A 20804-nucleotide genomic window follows, 5' to 3' on the forward strand; every position below is an offset into this window, starting at 1 on the left:
GACCAGGTCAGGTTCAGACCAGGTCCAGACCTGCATAAGACCAAGTCCTGAACAGACTCAGACGATGTTCAGACCAGTTTTAGACCAGATGTTGACCAGGTCCAGACCAGGATTTTCTGGAAAAACCAGGGTCTATATAAAAGGTAGAGACCTGCAGATCATTCAGAACTCTCCTGCTCCAGTTCTCACTAAAACCAGGAAAGTGGACCACATCAGTCCAGTTCTGAGGTCCTTCCACTGGCTGCTGCCGCTGGTCTCTGGAGCTCTGAATAGATCAGGACCTCCTGTCCCAGTATGAGCCAACCAGACCCCTCAGTTCATCTGGATCCAGTCTTTCACCTGTCCCCTGGGTTAGAACCAGACCTGGAGGATCTGCATTCAGCTTCTATGCTCCACATGTCTGGAAGAACCTCCCAGAAAGCCTCAGATCAACTGGAATGTTCTGGTCAAAGACGAACCAGTTCCCCGAAGGTTTTATTTCCAGTTGAACTGGAATTAATCCAGATTTTTACTGTTTTTTATTTCTAATGTCCTTTTCATTTAAATGCTGCTTCTTATTTTTTATGTTTTTATGTTTCAGTAAATCTGACTTGCGGACAAGATGCTGCCGTTCCGTCTGATGCTGCTCAGGTCAACCTGGAAACACCAGGAGCCATTTAGAAAGCTGTCGCACCACAAAGCCAGCCTGAAAGTTGCCAAAGTCCCTTTATGTCCCTTTTTATATGAAAGGAACTTGGACTGAAACAACAACGTCCGGCTACAGCCTGGAGAATGAGGCAGGGCTGGATATGGGGCGGGATTAGACGTTCAATGGGCGTGGTTAGATGTAAAACGGGCGTGGTTAGGGTTAATCCAATCAAAATGTTGAGGGGGCGTCTAGCCCCGCCTCATTCTCCAGGCTGCGGCCTTGACCCTCTCGAATGAAATACGCACGTTGCGCCAGCTTTGAATCCTGCGTAGCAACATGGCGGTTAAAAGTGAAGCCAATGCAGAAGTGCATAAAACTGCAGTTCCCCCTACATCCACTAGGGGCTGCAAAACAGAGCAAATCCCCATAGACTCCCATGTTAAAAAGACCAACTTCACAGCAGGAATAAACATGTTTACAGTAGAAATAAACATATTTACAGTAGAAATAAACATGTTTACATCAGAAATAAACATGTTTACATCAGGAATAAACATGTTTACAGCAGGAATAAACATGTTTACAGCCTGGTTCAAAAATCCATTTTAGGTTTAATAGGTCAGGTTTACCTTCATGACAACTGTGGGGGGAGTGAATTTTTTTCTAAATCGCCCGTTAAAAGTAATTTAATCTCGAAGTTCGGCATATTTAGGGGCGTGTCCTTTTGATTGACAGGTACCCGATCTCCCGCTTCAAGTCAGAAGAACGTAGAACAACCGCGGTTTTTAGCCGGTTAACAACGTGACTTAGCTTTAGCCCGCTTACCTCCTGTGTTGTCTTGATAGGGGCTTCAATGATCAGACCAGGCGAGGTAGCGGCTCTTAATATTTATTAGGGACTCGGCAGTACAGTGTCCACATGTAGTGCCACGCAGCTAGGTAACTACTTCCTTTTCAGACTCCGGGCATGCTGGGTAATGGAGTTCTAGTATTACCACCTAATAACATCACATCTTTCCCCCTTTAAAGAAAGAATATGTCCCTCTTGACAAGTCCCTTCTAAAATGCTTTTTTTTTTTTTTTTTTTTTAACTCGATTTACAAAACCTGGTAAATAAAACTGTTCTGACACTTATGGTCAATATTAAAGTGATAACTCTCCATGAATTCAAACATTTCCTTTTTTTTTTTTTTCTGTTTCAACATATTAGCATATGAACTGCTGTATATTACCAAAAAGTGTTTAGCAACTCTCAATTAACCTTTTAGGTGCCTGAACATGCCTCTTAGGCCTAGACAGTGTTTCAACATCTGGTGACTTAGCAAGTTTAGACAGTCTAACAGCATTTGGTGATGCAGACGATGTGGCAAGATCACAGTCATTTTGAAGCTGGCCAGTTTTTGTTGGCTCTATGGACCCTGCCGGATTCTGCTGAACTGTTTCCTGAGCTGTAGTGTCCTTTTCAGTCAGCTGGAGTTGAAGATGTGTGCGGTTCCGTCTCAGGGACTGTCCGTTGTCTGTCTGGACCATATAGGAGCGTGGAGCAACTTCTTCCGCCACTCGTCCTTGTTGCCTCCATGTGCCTGTAGAAATGTCCCTCAAACGCACAATATCTCCAGACTTTAGTGAAGGTAGAGGTTTTGCCGTACGATCATATAGCTTCTTTTGTTTTGCTTTGTGTTCCTCCTTCACTTTTGTGATTTTACGTGCTTCTTTAGGTGTTAGCAGGTTCTCATTAACTGGTAAGTTGGACCGAATGCGCCTTCCCATAAGTATTTGGGCTGGAGACAAACCGTTCTGTAGAGGTGTACTCCTGTAGATTAGTAGGCTGTTCTGAAAGTCGTCTCTGTCCTTTGCTTTTTTCATCATGCTTTTTACTATTTTCACTGAGCTTTCTGCCAAGCCATTGGACTTTGGATATGTTGGACTTGATGTTAAGTGTTGAAACCCCCATTCTTTGGCAAAGGCAGCAAACTCACAGCTGGAAAACTGGGGACCATTGTCTGAAAATACTTCGCATGGGACCCCATGTCTTGCAAAGACAGTTTTGAGATAACTGATGACTGCTTTACTTGATGTCGACTGCAGCTCTCCTACTTCAGGATAGTTTGACAAGTAATCAGTAACCACTATGTACCTCTTCCCCTCATAGTCAAATAGATCAGTTCCAACCTTGTAGTAAGGTCTGTGAGGCACTGGGTGTGTTATCAGTGGTTCAGCTTGTTGTTTGGGCCTGTATGTGCGACATAGTTCACAGGAAGCTGTTGTCTGGCTGATATCCTGATTGATTCTTGGCCAGTACATCACTTCTCTTGCCCTGCGCTTGCATTTGACTTCTCCGAGGTGGCCTTCGTGTATCTTTTGGAGCATTTGTTTACGTAGCGATGATGGAATAACAAATTTGTTCCCTTTTAACACAATGTCATTAACCACCGTGAGCTCTGCTCTGCAGTTCCAGTAGTCTTGTATGTTTACTGGGCAGTCTCTTTTGCATTTTGGCCATCCTTTCAGTATTGTGTTCTTGAGCTCTTCCATTGTTTTATCAGTATTAGTCTCTCTCCGTATTTGCTCGGTTCTGTCGACTGTTACTGGCAAAGACGTCACAATCATGTCCACGTATGCCTGTATTTCTGCACTTTTCTCGCTGTCCTCACTTTCCTCCTTATCCACGGCTCTCGACAGGGCATCAGCTGCGTACATGTACTTTCCTTGTGTATACATCATGTGCACGTCATATTTTTGCAGCCTGATTAACATGCGCTGTATCCGTACTGGACAGTCATTCAGAGGTTTGGACATGATTGACACCAACGGTTTATGGTCAGTTTCCACCTCAAAAGTTCGACCATAGATGTACTGATGGAAACGCTCACATGCATACAAGCTAGCTAACAGTTCTTTCTCGATTTGAGCGTATCTGGATTCGGCGCTGGTTAGGGCCCTGGATGCGTAGGCTACTGGTAGCCACTGTTCGTTATGTAGCTGCAACAGCACTGCTCCCAGGCCATACTGTGATGCATCCGCTGAAATCCTTGAACGCTTCTCTGGGTCGTAAAACTTTAACACAGGCTCTTGTGTCAAAATGTCTTTTAGTGTCTGAAAACACTGTTCTTGTTCATGAGCCCAGATCCATTCGTTTTTTTGTTCGAGAAGACACCTGAGAGGTGCTGAGATGGTTGACAGTTGTGGTACAAATTTAGCAAGATAGGTGACCATCCCTAAAAAACGTCTGACCTCATCTTTGTTGTTTGGTCTTTCCATGTTGTTGATTGCTGATGTTTTTCTTGGGTCTGGCTTCACCCCGTCCTCGCTGACCACGTCTCCCACAAAAGTAAGTGTTTTCACTCGGAACTCGCATTTATCTTTGTTGAGTTTCAGATTCACTTCTCTTGTCTTGTCCAAAACTTGTCTCAGTCGCATATCATGTTCTTCTCGAGTAGAACCCCAGACTATTATGTCGTCCATCATTGTCTCTACTCCTGGTATGTGCTCGAAAAACATGTGAATGGTCTTATGGTAGACTTCAGGTGCTGACAGGATTCCGTATGGCAGACGCAAAAATCTGTATCTACCTTCAGGTGTGTTGAATGTGCACAGCCTCGAGCTCTCCTCGTCGAGCCTCAGCTGCCAAAAACCTGAAGACGCGTCCAGTTTACTGAACCATTTTGCTCCAGCAAACTGTGCCATGATTTCTTCTCTGGTTGGTAACTTAAAGTGCTCTCTTTTTATCGCCTTGTTTAAGTCTCTAGGATCCAAACATGTTCTCAATGCACCTGTTTTCTTTTGAGCAATAACCAGTGAGCTGACCCATTCTGTTGGCTCATCGATTTTCTTGATGACCTCCAGTTTCTCCATGCGTGCTAGTTCGTCTTTCAGTTTGTCACGCAGTGCGAATGGAATTTTCCGGCAAGGATGCACAACAGGAGGGACACTTTTATCCACATGTATTTTGTGAATTCCTGGTAGGCATCCAAGTCCTTCAAAACAGTCTTTATACTCCTCCATGAGTGAGTCTTGGTCTTTTCTGTTATCTGATGACGTCACTACAAACACCCTTTTGACGAGATTGAGCTTTTTACAAGCACTGAGCCCCAGGATTGGTTGTACACTCATATCCACGATCAGTAGCTGTGCTCTTATTTGGCGCCCTTTGTATTTGAAGATTGCGATACATCCACCTTTAACAGGAACACGTTCTCCAGTGTATCCAGTTACTTTTGTTGTGACAGGATGTATTTTGCTTTTCACAGTCAGTGTTTTATAGTCTTGCAGTGAAAGCAGATTCACGTGTGCCCCTGTGTCTAATTTGAATGGAATTATAGTCTGGTTGACTTCAATTGGCACAATCCATTCCTCTTTTCCAGTTGGACCAGCCTGTACCATGTTCACAATGAACGCATCATCATCTTCATCTTCTTCACCGACTGTGTGAACTTTCTGTTTTGATGGCGCTTTGCAACATTTGGCATAGTGATTGCTCTTGCCGCAGTTGTTGCAGGATTTCCCAAATGCAGGACATGACTTTGGCTTGTGGCTGCCTCCACATTGACCACATCTGTACTCTTTAAACTTCTCCTTTAGTTGTTTTGGTTTGGAAAACATTTTCTTTGTCTTTCCTTCTTTTTGTATTGTATGCACTGTCATTTCACCTCTCTGTAGCTCTTTTGCTTGTGCTCGGGTGGTTTCCGCTGCTCTGCACATACTGACACATTTATCCAATGTTAGTCCAGTCTCTCTGAGCAGTCTTTCTCTTAGTGCATTGTCCACTGTACCACAGACAATCCTGTCCTGGACGAGCGAGTCTCTCAGTGTGTCAAATTCACACGTTTTACTTAGTGTGTGAAGCTCTGCCAAGTATTGATCAAATGGTACTCCTTGCTTTTGGTCATGGGTAAAAAACTTGTACCTTTCGAAGGTCACGTTCTGTTTAGGCACAAAGTACGCCTCAAACTCTGCCATTAACTGTGCTAAAGCAAGATTAGCTTCATCCAGCTGAAAGCTATTATATATGTCCAAGGCATCTTCTCCAATAACATGCAAAAAGATGTGAGCCTTCAGTTTTTCATCAGTACCCCCAACTCCGCTTGCAGCAAGATATATGTTGAATCTCTGCTTAAAGCGTTTCCAGTTGTCAGCAAGGTCACCGGTCAGTTGCATAGGAGTGGGCGGACTTAGCTTGTCCATGACTGCACGCTGGGTTATTGGAACCTCTACAGCCCCGTCCTGTTGCACGTCCTCTTGAATGTCCACTAATTCAGGTACGTCAACATCTTCTGACGGTTCGGATTGTTCCTGTCCACTCGTGTCACTCCCCTCGCTGCTCGTAGCCATCCCGCGCCGCAGCAAAGTCCGTTAGCATGTTGCTATGTATTTAGCAAGTCTCACCCGTGCGACTTTTCCTCTCGTGGCTCCCTCGTGGCAAACTTCTCTTTTAAATCTGCACACGGCCACTTCTGACACCATGTGTTGTCTTGATAGGGGCTTCAATGATCAGACCAGGCGAGGTAGCGGCTCTTAATATTTATTAGGGACTCGGCAGTACAGTGTCCACATGTAGTGCCACGCAGCTAGGTAACTACTTCCTTTTCAGACTCCGGGCATGCTGGGTAATGGAGTTCTAGTATTACCACCTAATAACATCACACCTCCGTTAGCTGGTTAGCTCCTGTTATCTCCGGGTTAGCTCGGTTAGCTCTTAGCTACAGAAAGCTCGGAGTTCGCTCGATGTCAATCATCCGCCATGACGCTCACAGCCCCCCTCTCAGCTCCACCTCTTTGCCCATATTTGTATTTTCCGGGAGAGACGACACGCATGCTCCTGCCAAGATGGTGATGGTAGGAACCGCCCACCGAGCTTCAATTCAGCTCTTCAGAAACCTACGGGTGACGTCACGGAGGCTCCGCCCATCTTTTATATACAGTCTATGGTTGAGCCACATTTTTATCACAAACACGGAAGCCTGGAACCTCCAACATGTTCCAAAACTGAGCTGTTCATTCGAGAATTGTGTTTCAGCGTTACAGCAACAGCCTGTTTACAATTAAAGTGTCGCGATGACACTTATTGCCATAGTAACTGTGAGGGTGTGTAGTTCGTGTAATTACAGAGTAAATGTTGCAGTGGCACACATGCGTCATGCTTCACAAGGGATACACGTGCACTACCTGAAGATGATGCTTTTTGGAACCACGATGATGATTGGCTGTGTTCTGAACTGGGTCCAGACATGGCGGTCGCCTCGGTGAAACTGCTTTTCTTTGCTCTTCTCTTGCTTCTCATTGACATACACATTACTATTCATGAGCTGCTTTGCATAGACCATTTATGGATCAATATGGGCGTGTCAGATGGAACAGAAGGCAGAGCTTTGTAGCAAACATGGAGGTGCAGGTGGGATTTAGAAAGGTGGTGTTAGATTTGCATGTGGTTTTATAGATCTGCCTTTTATAGATCTGCCGTACAAAGACTTGTAGCATTGATGCTACGCAGTTTCATACTGAAAGGTATTCATCCATCCATCCATCCATCCATCCATCCATCCACTCGGAATAAAATTTTCAGAAATGTTTCAAAATAAAATCTGTTTAGATTCTTTATTTTCATTTAAACATTCATATTTAATAAGATCATGACGTTGCTTTTCATGTTAAACCTCTTTCTCAGTTTTCCTCTGAAGGTTCAGACCAACCTGAGATCAGCAGAGACAGAAGCAACACACCTGAGCTCATCTGGCAGCAGGTAGTCTGGATACCTGCTGAACCAGCATCATTAACACATCTGATTGATAAATTAATCATCAACTGAGTTTAATAAAGTTTACTCAGAACCTGAACACAGCAGGCTTAAAGTTTCAGTCACATCAAATTCAACTTTTCATTGTTTTAAAGTTGAAATAAATCAGATTAATCCGTAACAGAAACACACAAAGCTGCAGCCAGCTAGCTTAGCGGAGCATAAACAAGCTAAATAAACTTCCCTTTTCTGATCCTACCTGCAAGAACTCAACTAAACTTCATCATGTTCTGACCATCTGACCTCACACAGACTCAAACCAACACTGAAGAGACCGATGATGTCATGCAGGTGAGGTGGATCTTAACTTGTCTGATACTGGTTTAGGTTGCGCTCAACACTCCCAGGACATCTAGTCCCAGCCTCTGTATCCTGCACATCTCAGCAGTCGGGCCAAAACCAGTCCTGAATCGTTTTAAAGGTGATTATTAATTACATCAAAATTATGGACAATGACATCATCACGATGACTCAGACTGCTCCTAATTCAGAGAAAATATTCTTTCTGAAATCTGACCACATTGCGCTGATTGGTCGATCTTGGTCAGATGGACCAATCAGAGCAAAGCAGGCTTTTTGTGAGGGGAGGAGTCAGTCGAGTCACATGATGTCTGCAATGTCTTTAATGGATGAAATAAAAGCTCACTGTTGGTTAAATCTGAACGCGAGGCGATGAAAATAAAAAAATCTACATTCACACCCGATTGGTGGTGGACCACAGTTGGCGTCTGAGGCCACCATGATAAGAATAATAGTGAAGATGATGAAGATGGCGATGAAGATGAGCACTCACATTGCTCAGACTGATCTGATCCTAATCAGTCCTTCATCATCAGATCAGATCTCTCAGCAGGTCTGAAGTAAATCTCTGTTATCAACCGTCGATTGATGGAACGGCTTCAGACTTTGTCTCCCGCCTTGAGTCCCAGAGCCTGAACCACGTCCAGGCTGAGGCCGCTCTTCAGAGTCCTCCTCACTGAAACACAAACAGCAGAAACCTGTTTGGATGATGTCAAAAAGTTCACAAAGCCACATTTCATCCGTATTTATGTGTATCCCAGTTAAAACCACTCAGTTCCCAGTTAAATCCATTATGATACAGAACTGTCCCCATTTAAACTCGTCAGGTCACCAACCTGTTCCCAGTTAAATCTGTCATGACACCATCCTGTTCCCACTGAATCCAGTAAACATTTTACAGCCAATTGTTGCTCCTTTTGCAACTTTTTACAGATGTGTTCCTGAAATCAGAGAAACTGAATGTTGTCCATGAACTGGAAACTGGATCTAAATTCTGAACTACACTGACCTTCAGGACATAGAAAGTGTTAGCAACAGTTAGCATCTATTAACGTGTTTTTACCAAGTTTTAACCAGCTATTAGAAAGTTATAGAAGCTCTTAGCATGCTTTAGCAGCTCTTATTAGGTTTAAATAGCAGTTAGCACGTTTTTTCAGAATATATTAGCAGCTTTTAGCATGTTTGGGCAGCTGTTTGCATGTTTTGTAAGAAGTGTTTGAAGCTGTTGGCGTATTTTAGCGGCTGTTAGCATGTTTGGGTACCTGTTTGCATGTTTTGTAAGAAGTGTTTGGAGCTGTTGGTGTATTTTAGCGGCTGTTAGCATGTTTGGGTGCCTGTTTGCATGTTTTGTAAGAAGTGTTTGGAGCTGTTGGTGTATTTTAGCGGCTGTTAGCATGTTTGGGTGCCTGTTTGCATGTTTTGTAAGAAGTGTTTGCAGCTGTTGGCGTATTTTAGCGGCTGTTAGCATGTTTGGGTGCCTGTTTGCATGTTTTGTAAGAAGTGTTTGAAGCTGTTGGTGTATTTTAGCGGCTGTTAGCATGTTTGGGTGCCTGTTTGCATGTTTTGTAAGAAGTGTTTGCAGCTGTTGGCGTATTTTAGCGGCTGTTAGCATGTTTGGGTGCCTGTTTGCATGTTTTGTAAGAAGTGTTTGCAGCTGTTGGTGTATTTTAGCGGCTGTTAGCATGTTTGGGTGCCTGTTTGCATGTTTTGTAAGAAGTGTTTGGAGCTGTTGGCGTATTTTAGCGGCTGTTAGCATGTTTGGGTGCCTGTTTGCATGTTTTGTAAGAAGTGTTTGCAGCTGTTGGCGTATTTTAGCGGCTGTTAGCATGTTTGGGTGCCTGTTTGCATGTTTTGTAAGAAGTGTTTGCAGCTGTTGGCGTATTTTAGCGGCTGTTAGCATGTTTGGGTGCCTGTTTGCATGTTTTGTAAGAAGTGTTTGGAGCTGTTGGTGTATTTTAGCGGCTGTTAGCATGTTTGGGTGCCTGTTTGCATGTTTTGTAAGAAGTGTTTGGAGCTGTTGGTGTATTTTAGCGGCTGTTAGCATGTTTGGGTGCCTGTTTGCATGTTTTGTAAGAAGTGTTTGGAGCTGTTGGTGTATTTTAGCGGCTGTTAGCATGTTTGGGTGCCTGTTTGCATGTTTTGTAAGAAGTGTTTGAAGCTGTTGGCGTATTTTAGCGGCTGTTAGCATGTTTGGGTGCCTGTTTGCATGTTTTGTAAGAAGTGTTTGGAGCTGTTGGCGTATTTTAGCGGCTGTTAGCATGTTTGGGTGCCTGTTTGCATGTTTTGTAAGAAGTGTTTGAAGCTGTTGGCGTATTTTAGCGGCTGTTAGCATGTTTGGGTGCCTGTTTGCATGTTTTGTAAGAAGTGTTTGGAGCTGTTGGCGTATTTTAGCGGCTGTTAGCATGTTTGGGTGCCTGTTTGCATGTTTTGTAAGAAGTGTTTGAAGCTGTTGGCGTATTTTAACGGCTGTTAGCATGTTTGGGTGCCTGTTTGCATGTTTTGTAAGAAGTGTTTGCAGCTGTTGGTGTATTTTAGCGGCTGTTAGCATGTTTGGGTGCCTGTTTGCATGTTTTGTAAGAAGTGTTTGAAGCTGTTGGCGTATTTTAGCGGCTGTTAGCATGTTTGGGTGCCTGTTTGCATGTTTTGTAAGAAGTGTTTGGAGCTGTTGGCGTATTTTAGCGGCTGTTAGCATGTTTGGGTGCCTGTTTGCATGTTTTGTAAGAAGTGTTTGAAGCTGTTGGCGTATTTTAGCGGCTGTTAGCATGTTTGGGTGCCTGTTTGCATGTTTTGTAAGAAGTGTTTGGAGCTGTTGGTGTATTTTAGCGGCTGTTAGCATGTTTGGGTGCCTGTTTGCATGTTTTGTAAGAAGTGTTTGCAGCTGTTGGCGTATTTTAGCGGCTGTTAGCATGTTTGGGTGCCTGTTTGCATGTTTTGTAAGAAGTGTTTGCAGCTGTTGGTGTATTTTAGTGGCTGTTAGCATGTTTGGGTGCCTGTTTGCATGTTTTGTAAGAAGTGTTTGGAGCTGTTGGCGTATTTTAGCGGCTGTTAGCATGTTTGGGTGCCTGTTTGCATGTTTTGTAAGAAGTGTTTGGAGCTGTTGGCGTATTTTAGCGGCTGTTAGCATGTTTGGGTGCCTGTTTGCATGTTTTTCTAGGAAGCATTAGCAGCTGTTGGTGTATTTTAGCAGCTTTTAGCAGGTTTTAGCATATGTCAACATTTTGTATGGACTATTAGCATGTTTTATCTGTTACTCATAGTTTTAGGCAACTGTTACCAGCTTGCTGAGGAGAACCTGCTGGATTGTGGAGTTTCAGGTGAACACACGTTTAGAGGAAACTGGAAAAGATGCGGCTCAGTTCTGTTTGCTTTACAAACAAACTCTGGATTTGTGTCCAGAAGGACTGAGAGAAGCTGCAGTGTGGCGGTTTAGCGAGTCTTTCCTGCAGATGATGATTATAAGCCGAGGAAGTGAAAACACAGATCTGAAGCTGCTCTGATAACGGATGTTTTGGACACAGAACTAATGTTGTGAGCCAGAACTGGACTGAACCCACTGAAGCTCAGAACTCAACCTTCTGGAGACCAGAAACACCACAGAAGAAATGGTCAGACCCACATCTGAAATGTCTGAGCGATTTAGAACCAAAGTTCGGACATGTCTGGAGACCACGGCTCCCATGAGCCTCCTCTTCCTGGACACGTGAACCAGAGGAGCACCGTCACACCAGGACCGTTTACACCACCCGACCGGACTGAGGGGCGGGCCCTCCTCCACCCAAACCTCTGGAACCTTCATCACATCAGGGTCCGTACTCACGGGACTTCCTGTTGAGGCGGGACCGCCTGCGGGTCTTGGGACTGGACGGTCTGTCTGAGGGGTTCTGGGTAACAGACTTGACGAGTCGATCCATGATCTCATCCGTGGCGTCCACCTGGGAGCCGCTGGCATCGTCTCTGACGGCAGACACCTGAGAAGACCCCACCTGGCCGAGACCTGCGGACCAGAACCAAAACATCAACCACTGCTTGGACCAGGTCCAGACCTACTTCTGTCATAAGGATGATGATTTTATGTCCAGTAAACTGGACCTGATGAATGCTTTGGTTCTGAATCCAACCTGGACCAGAACCAGGTCTAGAAGGGAGAAAAGATCTCTCTCTAAGATGATGAATCTGATCTGATCCAGACCTGAAACCAGGACCAGTCAGTATCTGGTGGGACCACCATGTCCCTGTGACTCGGACCAGAACTGTGCAGGCCGGTTCTGCATCTTGGATCAGACTCAGTTGTGTTTGAATTGTGGTCTGGACTGGACCTGGAGCAGAACCATGAGGTCCGGTTCTGCGTCTCGGTGGGCCCAGTTGTGTGGTTCTTACTGCGAATGGCTCTGGAGCGCCTCAGGCCTCGCTGGTCCACATTCAGGCTGCTGTTGGTGCTGATCAGAAGGTTTTTCATGTTCTCATGCTCCTCCTCCTTATCTGACTCCGCCTCCGTCGCCGTGGAGACAGGAGATGGGCTGTCCGAACAAGGCACCGCCCCCGAAAACTTCTCGGTCTGAAAGCGGGACAGAAGTGGTTTTGGTTCTGGTTTTAATACTGGGTTCATGGTGTTGATCCAGCATGTTGCCATGGAAACATGGCATCTGAGGACGGTTACCTCGGTGATCATCTTTCCTCGGGTCTTGGTTCGCTCGCGGTGAGCTGCCCGTTTCCGTTTGAGGGTGAGGACTCGTTCCCGGTTGGTCCGGTATTCCAGAGCGAACTCGCTGATGATGCGACAGAAACTCGTCACCTTGATGTCTCTGACCGACGACGATGGCTGACCCAGGAACAGCAGGAAGGAGTGGAACCTGCAGGGGGAGGAGCCGTGGGTCCATGACCTCATCCCGTCCAGTCTGATCAGGTTCGGTCTGATCATGTCCAATCAGGTCTGGTCCAGTTAGGTCAGGTCTGGTCTGGTCTGGTCTGGTCCAGTCTGATCTGGTCCGGTCTAATCAGGTCCAGTCAGGTCTGGTCCAGTTAGGTCTGGTCAGGTCTGGTCTGGTCCGGTCCAGTCTGATCTGGTCTGGTCTGGTCTGGTCTGGTCCAGTCTGATCTGGTCCGGTCTAATCAGGTCCAGTCAGGTCTGGTCCAGTTAGGTCTGGTCAGGTCTGGTCTGGTCCGGTCCAGTCTGATCTGGTCTGGTCTGGTCTGGTCTGGTCAGGTCTGGTCCGGTCTGATCTGGTCCGGTCTGATCAGGTCTGGTCAGGTCTGGTCCAGTCTGATCTGGTCCGGTCTAATCAGGTCCAGTCAGGTTTGGTCTGGTCTGGTCTGGTCCAGTTAGGTCTGGTCCGATCAGGTCCAGTCAGGTCTGGTCTGGTCTGGTCCAGTTAGGTCTGGTCCGATCAGGTCCAGTCAGGTCTGGTCTGGTCTGGTCCAGTTAGGTCTGGTCTGGTCCAGTCTGATCTGGTCTGGTCTGGTCAGGTCTGGTCCGGTCTGGTCCAGTCTGATCTGGTCCGGTCTGATCAGGTCTGGTCAGGTCTGGTCCAGTCTGATCTGGTCCGGTCTAATCAGGTCCAGTCAGGTTTGGTCTGGTCTGGTCTGGTCTGGTCCAGTTAGGTCTGGTCCGATCAGGTCCAGTCAGGTCTGGTCCAGTTAGGTCTGGTCTGGTCTGGTCCAGTCAGGTTTGGTCTGGTCTGGTCCAGTTAGGTCTGGTCAGGTTTGGTCCAGTTAGGTCTGGTCTGGTCTGGTCCAGTCAGGTTTGGTCTGGTCCGGTCCAGTCTGCGGTTACCTGTTGATGACCCTCCGGTGGACCACCTTCAGGATGATGATCCTCTGCGTGCAGTCCTTCAGGAACTCTGTCATCTTGTTCTTCAGGACCGCCTTGGTTTCATGCTTGGCGACCACCTTCAGGTTGTCCCATGATGCTTTGCAGCGCCTCTCCAGCTGGACCAGGTTCTCTGACAGCAGCTCGAAGTCCACCTGAAGGAACCGGAGCAGGTGAGGCGGACGCCGGACCAAACCAGCAGAAGACGTCGGGAGTAATATCACCTAATGATGTCAGCTAACCAGGAGGCTCGTTAGGTGACATCATCGGCGGGAACGGGACGTACTTTGGCGGAGCGGGTGATGGCGGGGATTTCCGAGTACACATCAGAGGATTCTGGGTAATTTTCCACCACCAGGCTGCAGGTGTGATGCAGCAGAGACTGACGATGGACCGTGTCCTTCACTTCCACCACCTTCTCCAGGTAGCTCAGTTCAAAGCCTTTAGCCTGCACACACACACACACACACACGCACGCACGCACACACACACACACACACACACACATACGCACACACGCAGAGGGACTGTGAGTTCATCAGTAATCTGTGTTTTCAGCAGCAACAGTCCAGATAAGTTCTTCACACACAAACAGAACCGGGATGAACTTCAGGTTCTTATCGGCGGCACCAGCAGGGAGCCGTCTGATTGGTCCGTCTGCAGCAGGTCACCTCACTGACTGACCTTCACATTCCTGTCAGGATATTAAAGCGTCACATGGAGACGTGGACGCGTGTTAGTCTGACGACAGTTCCACATCCTGGACTTCATAAAACCAGACTGATCTAGACCAAGTCCCATGTGGTTCTGACTGGGGTTCCATCCTAGTTCTGACCCGGGATCTATGCTGGTTCAGCATGGGGGTTCTATCCACATGATCCACACGGTCCACATGGTCCACACGGCCCACAAGGTCCACATGGCCCACACGGTCCACATGGTCCACACGGCCCACAAGGCCCACATGGCCCACATGGTCCACATGGCCCACATGATCCACATGGCCCACATGGTCCACATGGCCCACATGATCCACATGGCCCACATGGTCCACATGGCCCACATGGCCCACACGGTCCACATGATCCACAATGGTCCACATGGTCCACACGGCCCACAAGGTCCACATGGCCCACATGGTCCACATGGCCCACAAGGTCCACATGGCCCACACGGTCCACATGGTCCACATGATCCACACGGTCCACATGGTCCACACGGCCCACATGGTCCACATGGCCCACATGATCCACATGGCTCACATGGTCCACATGGCCCACATGGTCCAAAAGGTACACATGGCCCACATGGTCCACAAAGTCCACATGGCCCACATGATCCACATGGCCCACATGGTCCAAAAGGTACACATGGCCCACATGGTCCACAAAGTCCACATGGCCCACACGGTCCACATGGTCCACATGATCCACACGGTCCACATGGTCCACACGGCCCACAAGGTCCACATGGCCCACATGGTCCACATGGCCCACAAGGTCCACATGATCCACACGGTCCACATGGTCCACACGGCCCACATGGTCCACATGGCCCACATGGTCCACATGGCCCACACGGTCCACATGGTCCACACGGCCCACAAGGCCCACATGGCCCACATGGTCCACATGGCCCACACGGTCCACATGGTCCACACGGCCCACAAGGCCCACATGGCCCACATGGTCCACATGGCCCACATGATCCACATGGCCCACATGGTCCACATGGCCCACATGGCCCACACGGTCCACATGATCCACAATGGTCCACATGGTCCACACGGCCCACAAGGTCCACATGGCCCACATGGTCCACACGGCCCACAAGGTCCACATGGCCCACACGGTCCACATGGTCCACACGGTCCACATGATCCACACGGTCCACATGGTCCACACGGCCCACATGGTCCACATGGCCCACATGATCCACATGGCTCACATGGTCCACATGGCCCACATGGTCCAAAAGGTACACATGGCCCACATGGTCCACAAAGTCCACATGGCCCACATGATCCACATGGCCCACATGGTCCAAAAGGTACACATGGCCCACATGGTCCACAAAGTCCACATGGCCCACACGGTCCACATGGTCCACATGATCCACACGGTCCACATGGTCCACACGGCCCACAAGGTCCACATGGCCCACATGGTCCACATGGCCCACAAGGTCCACATGATCCACACGGTCCACATGGTCCACACGGCCCACATGGTCCACATGGCCCACATGATCCACATGGCCCACATGGTCCACATGGCCCACATGGTCCAAAAGGTACACATGGCCCACATGGTCCACAAAGTCCACATGGCCCACATGGCCCACATGATCCACATGGCCCACATTGTCCAAAAGGTACACATGGCCCACATGGTCCACAAAGTCCACATGGCCCACATGGCCCACATGGTCCACATGGCCCACAAGGTCTACATGGCCCACACGGTCCACATGGTCCACATGGCCCACAAGGTCTACATGGCCCACACGGTCCACATGGTCCACACGGTCCACATGATCCACATGGTCCACATGGTCCACACGGCCCACAAGGTACACATGGCCCACATGGTCCACAAAGTCCACATGGCCCACATGGTCCACATGGCCCACATGATCCACATGGCCCACATGGTCCAAAAGGTACACATGGCCCACATGGTCCACAAAGTCCACATGGCCCACATGGCCCACGTGGCCCACAAGGTCCACATGGTCCACATGGCCCACAAGATCCACAAGGTCCACAAGGTCCACATGGCCCACATGGTCCACAATGTCCACATGGTCCACATGGCCCACATGGCTCACATGGTCCACATGGTCCACAATGTCCACATGGTCCACAAAGTCCACATGGCTTACATGGCCCACATGGTCCACATGGCCCACAAGGTCTACATGGCCCACACGGTCCACATGGTCCACATGGCCCACAAGGTCTACATGGCCCACACGGTCCACATGGTCCACACGGTCCACATGATCCACATGGTCCACATGGTCCACACGGCCCACAAGGTACACATGGCCCACATGGTCCACAAAGTCCACATGGCCCACATGGTCCACATGGCCCACATGATCCACATGGCCCACATGGTCCAAAAGGTACACATGGCCCACATGGTCCACAAAGTCCACATGGCCCACATGGCCCACGTGGCCCACAAGGTCCACATGGTCCACATGGCCCACAAGATCCACAAGGTCCACAAGGTCCACATGGCCCACATGGTCCACAATGTCCACATGGCCCACAAGGTCCACATGGCCCCCATGGCCCAAAAGGTCCACAAGGTCCACATGGTCCACACGGTCCACATGATCCACAATGTCCACATGGCCCACAAGCTCCACATGGCCCAAAAGGTCCACATGGCCCACATGGTCCACATGGCCAACATGGTCCACATGGTCCACATGGCCCAAAAGGTCCACATGGTCCACATGGCCAACATGGTCCACATGGTCCACATGGCCCAAAAGGTCCACATGGTCCACATGGCCCACATGGCCAACATGGTCCACAAAGCCCACATGGTCCACATGGCCCAAAAGGTCCACATGGCCCACAAGGTCCAAAAGGTCCACATGGCCAACATGGTCCACATGGCCCACATGGCCCACATGGCCAACATGGTCCACATGGTCCACATGGCCCAAAAGGTCCACATGGTCCACATGGCCCACATGGCCCACATGGTCCACATGGTCCACATGGCCCACATGGCCAACATGGTCCACAAAGCCCACATGGCCCACATGGGCCACAAGGTCAACATGGTCCATAAGGTCCACATGAAACCAGGATGAAACCCAGTCGGAACCAAGATGGAACCAAAATCAGAACCAGGATGTGTGTGATCGGTGTGTGTGATCGGTGTGTGTGATGGGTGTGTGTGATCAGTGTGTGTGATCGGTGTGTGTGATGGGTGTGTGATCGGTGTGTGATCGGTGTGTGTGATCAGTGTGTGATCAGTGTGTGATCGGTGTGTGTGATCGGTGTGTGTGATCAGTGTGTGATCAGTGTGTGATCAGTGTGTGATCGGTGTGTGTGATGGGTGTGTGATCAGTGTGTGTGATCAGTGTGTGATCGGTGTGTGTGATCGGTGTGTGTGATGGGTGTGTGTGATCGGTGTGTGTGATCAGTGTGTGATCGGTGTGTGATCGGTGTGTGTGATCGGTGTGTGTGATCAGTGTGTGATCGGTGTGTGTGATCGGTGTGTGTGATGGGTGTGTGATAGGTGTGTGTGATGGGTGTGTGATCAGTGTGTGATCGGTGTGTGATCGGTGTGTGTGATCGGTGTGTGTGATCAGTGTGTGATGGGTGTGTGATCAGTGTGTGATCAGTGTGTGATCGGTGTGTGTGATCAGTGTGTGATCAGTGTGTGATCGGTGTGTGTGATCGGTGTGTGTGATGGGTGTGTGATCAGTGTGTGATCAGTGTGAGTGATCGGTGTGTGTGATCAGTGTGTGATCGGTGTGTGTGGTCGGTGTGTGTGATCGGTGTGTGTGATCAGTGTGTGATGGGTGTGTGTGATCAGTGTGTGATCAGTGTGTAATGGGTGTGTGTGATCGGTGTGTGTCATCGGTGTGTGTGATCAGTGTGTGATCAGTGTGTAATGGGTGTGTGTGATCGGTGTGTGTGATCGGTGTGTGATCAGTGTGTGATCGGTGTGTGATGGGTGTGTGTGATCGGTGTGTGTGATCGGTGTGTGTGATGGGTGTGTGTGATCGGTGTGTGTGATCGGTGTGTGTGATCGGTGTGTGTGATGGGTGTGTGTGATCGGTGTGTGTGATCGGTGTGTGATGGGTGTGTGTGATGGGTGTGTGTCATCGGTGTGTGATGGGTGTGTGTGATCGGTGTGTGATGGGTGTGTGTGATCGGTGTGTGTGATGGGTGTGTGTGATCGGTGTGTGATGGGTGTGTGTGATCGGTGTGTGTCATCGGTGTGTGATGGGTGTGTGTGATCGGTGTGTGTGATGGGTGTGTGTGATCGGTGTGTAATGGGTGTGTGTGATCGGTGTGTGTCATCGGTGTGTGATGGGTGTGTGTGATGGGTGTGTGTGATCGGTGTGTGATGGGTGTGTGTGATCGGTGTGTGTGATGGGTGTGTGTGATCGGTGTGTGTGATCGGTGTGTGATGGGTGTGTGTGATGGGTGTGTGTGATCGGTGTGTAATGGGTGTGTGTGATCGGTGTGTGATCGGTGTGTGATGGGTGTGTGTGATCGGTGTGTGTGATGGGTGTGTGTGATCGGTGTGTGATGGGTGTGTGTGATCGGTGTGTGTGATGGGTGTGTGTGATCGGTGTGTGATGGGTGTGTGTGATCGGTGTGTGTGATGGGTGTGTGTGATGGGTGTGTGTGATCGGTGTGTGATGGGTGTGTGTGATCGGTGTGTGTGATGGGTGTGTGTGATCGGTGTGTGTGATCGGTGTGTGATGGGTGTGTGTGATGGGTGTGTGTGATCGGTGTGTAATGGGTGTGTGTGATCGGTGTGTGATCGGTGTGTGTGATCGGTGTGTGATGGGTGTGTGTGATCGGTGTGTGTGATGGGTGTGTGTGATCGGTGTGTAATGGGTGTGTGTGATGGGTGTGTGTGATCGGTGTGTGTGATGGGTGTGTGTGATCGGTGTGTGTGATGGGTGTGTGTGATCGGTGTGTAATGGGTGTGTGTGATCGGTGTGTGATGGGTGTGTGTGATCGGTGTGTGTGATCGGTGTGTGATGGGTGTGTGTGATGGGTGTGTGTCATCGGTGTGTGATGGGTGTGTGTGATCGGTGTGTGTGATGGGTGTGTGTGATCGGTGTGTAATGGGTGTGTGTGATCGGTGTGTGATGGGTGTGTGTGATGGGTGTGTGTGATCGGTGTGTAATGGGTGTGTGTGATCGGTGTGTGATGGGTGTGTGTGATCGGTGTGTGTGATGGGTGTGTGTGATCGGTGTGTGTGATCGGTGTGTGTGATCGGTGTGTAATGGGTGTGTGTGATGGGTGTGTGTGATGGGTGTGTGTGATCGGTGTGTGATGGGTGTGTGTGATCGGTGTGTGTGATCGGTGTGTGATGGGTGTGTGTGATGGGTGTGTGATGGGTGTGTGTGATGGGTGTGTGTGATCGGTGTGTGATCGGTGTGTGATGGGTGTGTGTGATCGGTGTGTGTGATCGGTGTGTGTGATCGGTGTGTGATGGGTGTGTGTGATCGGTGTGTGTGATGGGTGTGTGTGATCGGTGTGTGATCGGTGTGTGATGGGTGTGTGTGATGGGTGTGTGTGATCGGTGTGTGTGATGGGTGTGTGTGATCGGTGTGTGATCGGTGTGTGATGGGTGTGTGTGATCGGTGTGTGATGGGTGTGTGTGATGGGTGTGTGTGATCGGTGTGTGTGATGGGTGTGTGTGATCGGTGTGTGATCGGTGTGTGATCAGTGTGTGATGGGTGTGTGTGATGGGTGTGTGTGATGGGTGTGTGTGATCGGTGTGTGATCGGTGTGTGATGGGTGTGTGATGGGTGTGTGTGATGGGTGTGTGTGATGGGTGTGTGATGGGTGTGTGTGATCGGTGTGTGTGATCGGTGTGTGATGGGTGTGTGTGATGGGTGTGTGTCATCGGTGTGTGATGGGTGTGTGTGATCGGTGTGTGATGGGTGTGTGTGATGGGTGTGTGATGGGTGTGTGTGATGGGTGTGTGATCGGTGTGTGATGGGTGTGTGTGATGGGTGTGTGATGGGTGTGTGTGATGGGTGTGTGTGATCGGTGTGTGATGGGTGTGTGTGATGGGTGTGTGATGGGTGTGTGTGATGGGTGTGTGTCATCGGTGTGTGATGGGTGTGTGTGATCGGTGTGTGATGGGTGTGTGTGATGGGTGTGTGATGGGTGTGTGTGATGGGTGTGTGTGATGGGTGTGTGATCGGTGTGTGATGGGTGTGTGTGATCGGTGTGTGATGGGTGTGTGTGATGGGTGTGTGATCGGTGTGTGATGGGTGTGTGTGATCGGTGTGTGATGGGTGTGTGTGATGGGTGTGTGTGATCGGTGTGTGATCGGTGTGTGATGGGTGTGTGTGATCAGTGTGTGATGGGTGTGTGTGATGGGTGTGTGATCGGTGTGTGATCGGTGTGTGATGGGTGTGTGTGATGGGTGTGTGTGATCGGTGTGTGTGATCGGTGTGTGATGGGTGTGTGTGATCGGTGTGTGTGATCGGTGTGTGATCGGTGTGTGATGGGTGTGTGATCGGTGTGTGTGATCGGTGTGTGATCGGTGTGTG

General features: G+C 49.1%; 1 protein-coding gene across 1 annotated transcript in view; it reads right to left on the reverse strand.

Annotated features, from left to right (window-relative positions):
• Nucleotides 1-7206: 7206 nt before the first annotated feature.
• fhod1 (formin homology 2 domain containing 1) overlaps nucleotides 7207-20804 on the reverse strand; it is a 112280-nt gene continuing 98682 nt past the window's right edge. Inside the window, 6 exon segments of the mRNA XM_079240797.1 lie at nucleotides 7207-8396; nucleotides 11538-11714; nucleotides 12098-12275; nucleotides 12378-12570; nucleotides 13491-13681; nucleotides 13813-13974. Of these exon segments, the coding sequence (XP_079096923.1) occupies nucleotides 8320-8396; nucleotides 11538-11714; nucleotides 12098-12275; nucleotides 12378-12570; nucleotides 13491-13681; nucleotides 13813-13974 (978 nt within the window). The 3' untranslated portion in view covers nucleotides 7207-8319.

This window comes from Telmatherina bonti (genome assembly GCF_933228915.1).
Source record: "Telmatherina bonti genome assembly, chromosome: 1".
NCBI lineage: Eukaryota > Metazoa > Chordata > Actinopteri > Atheriniformes > Telmatherinidae > Telmatherina > Telmatherina bonti.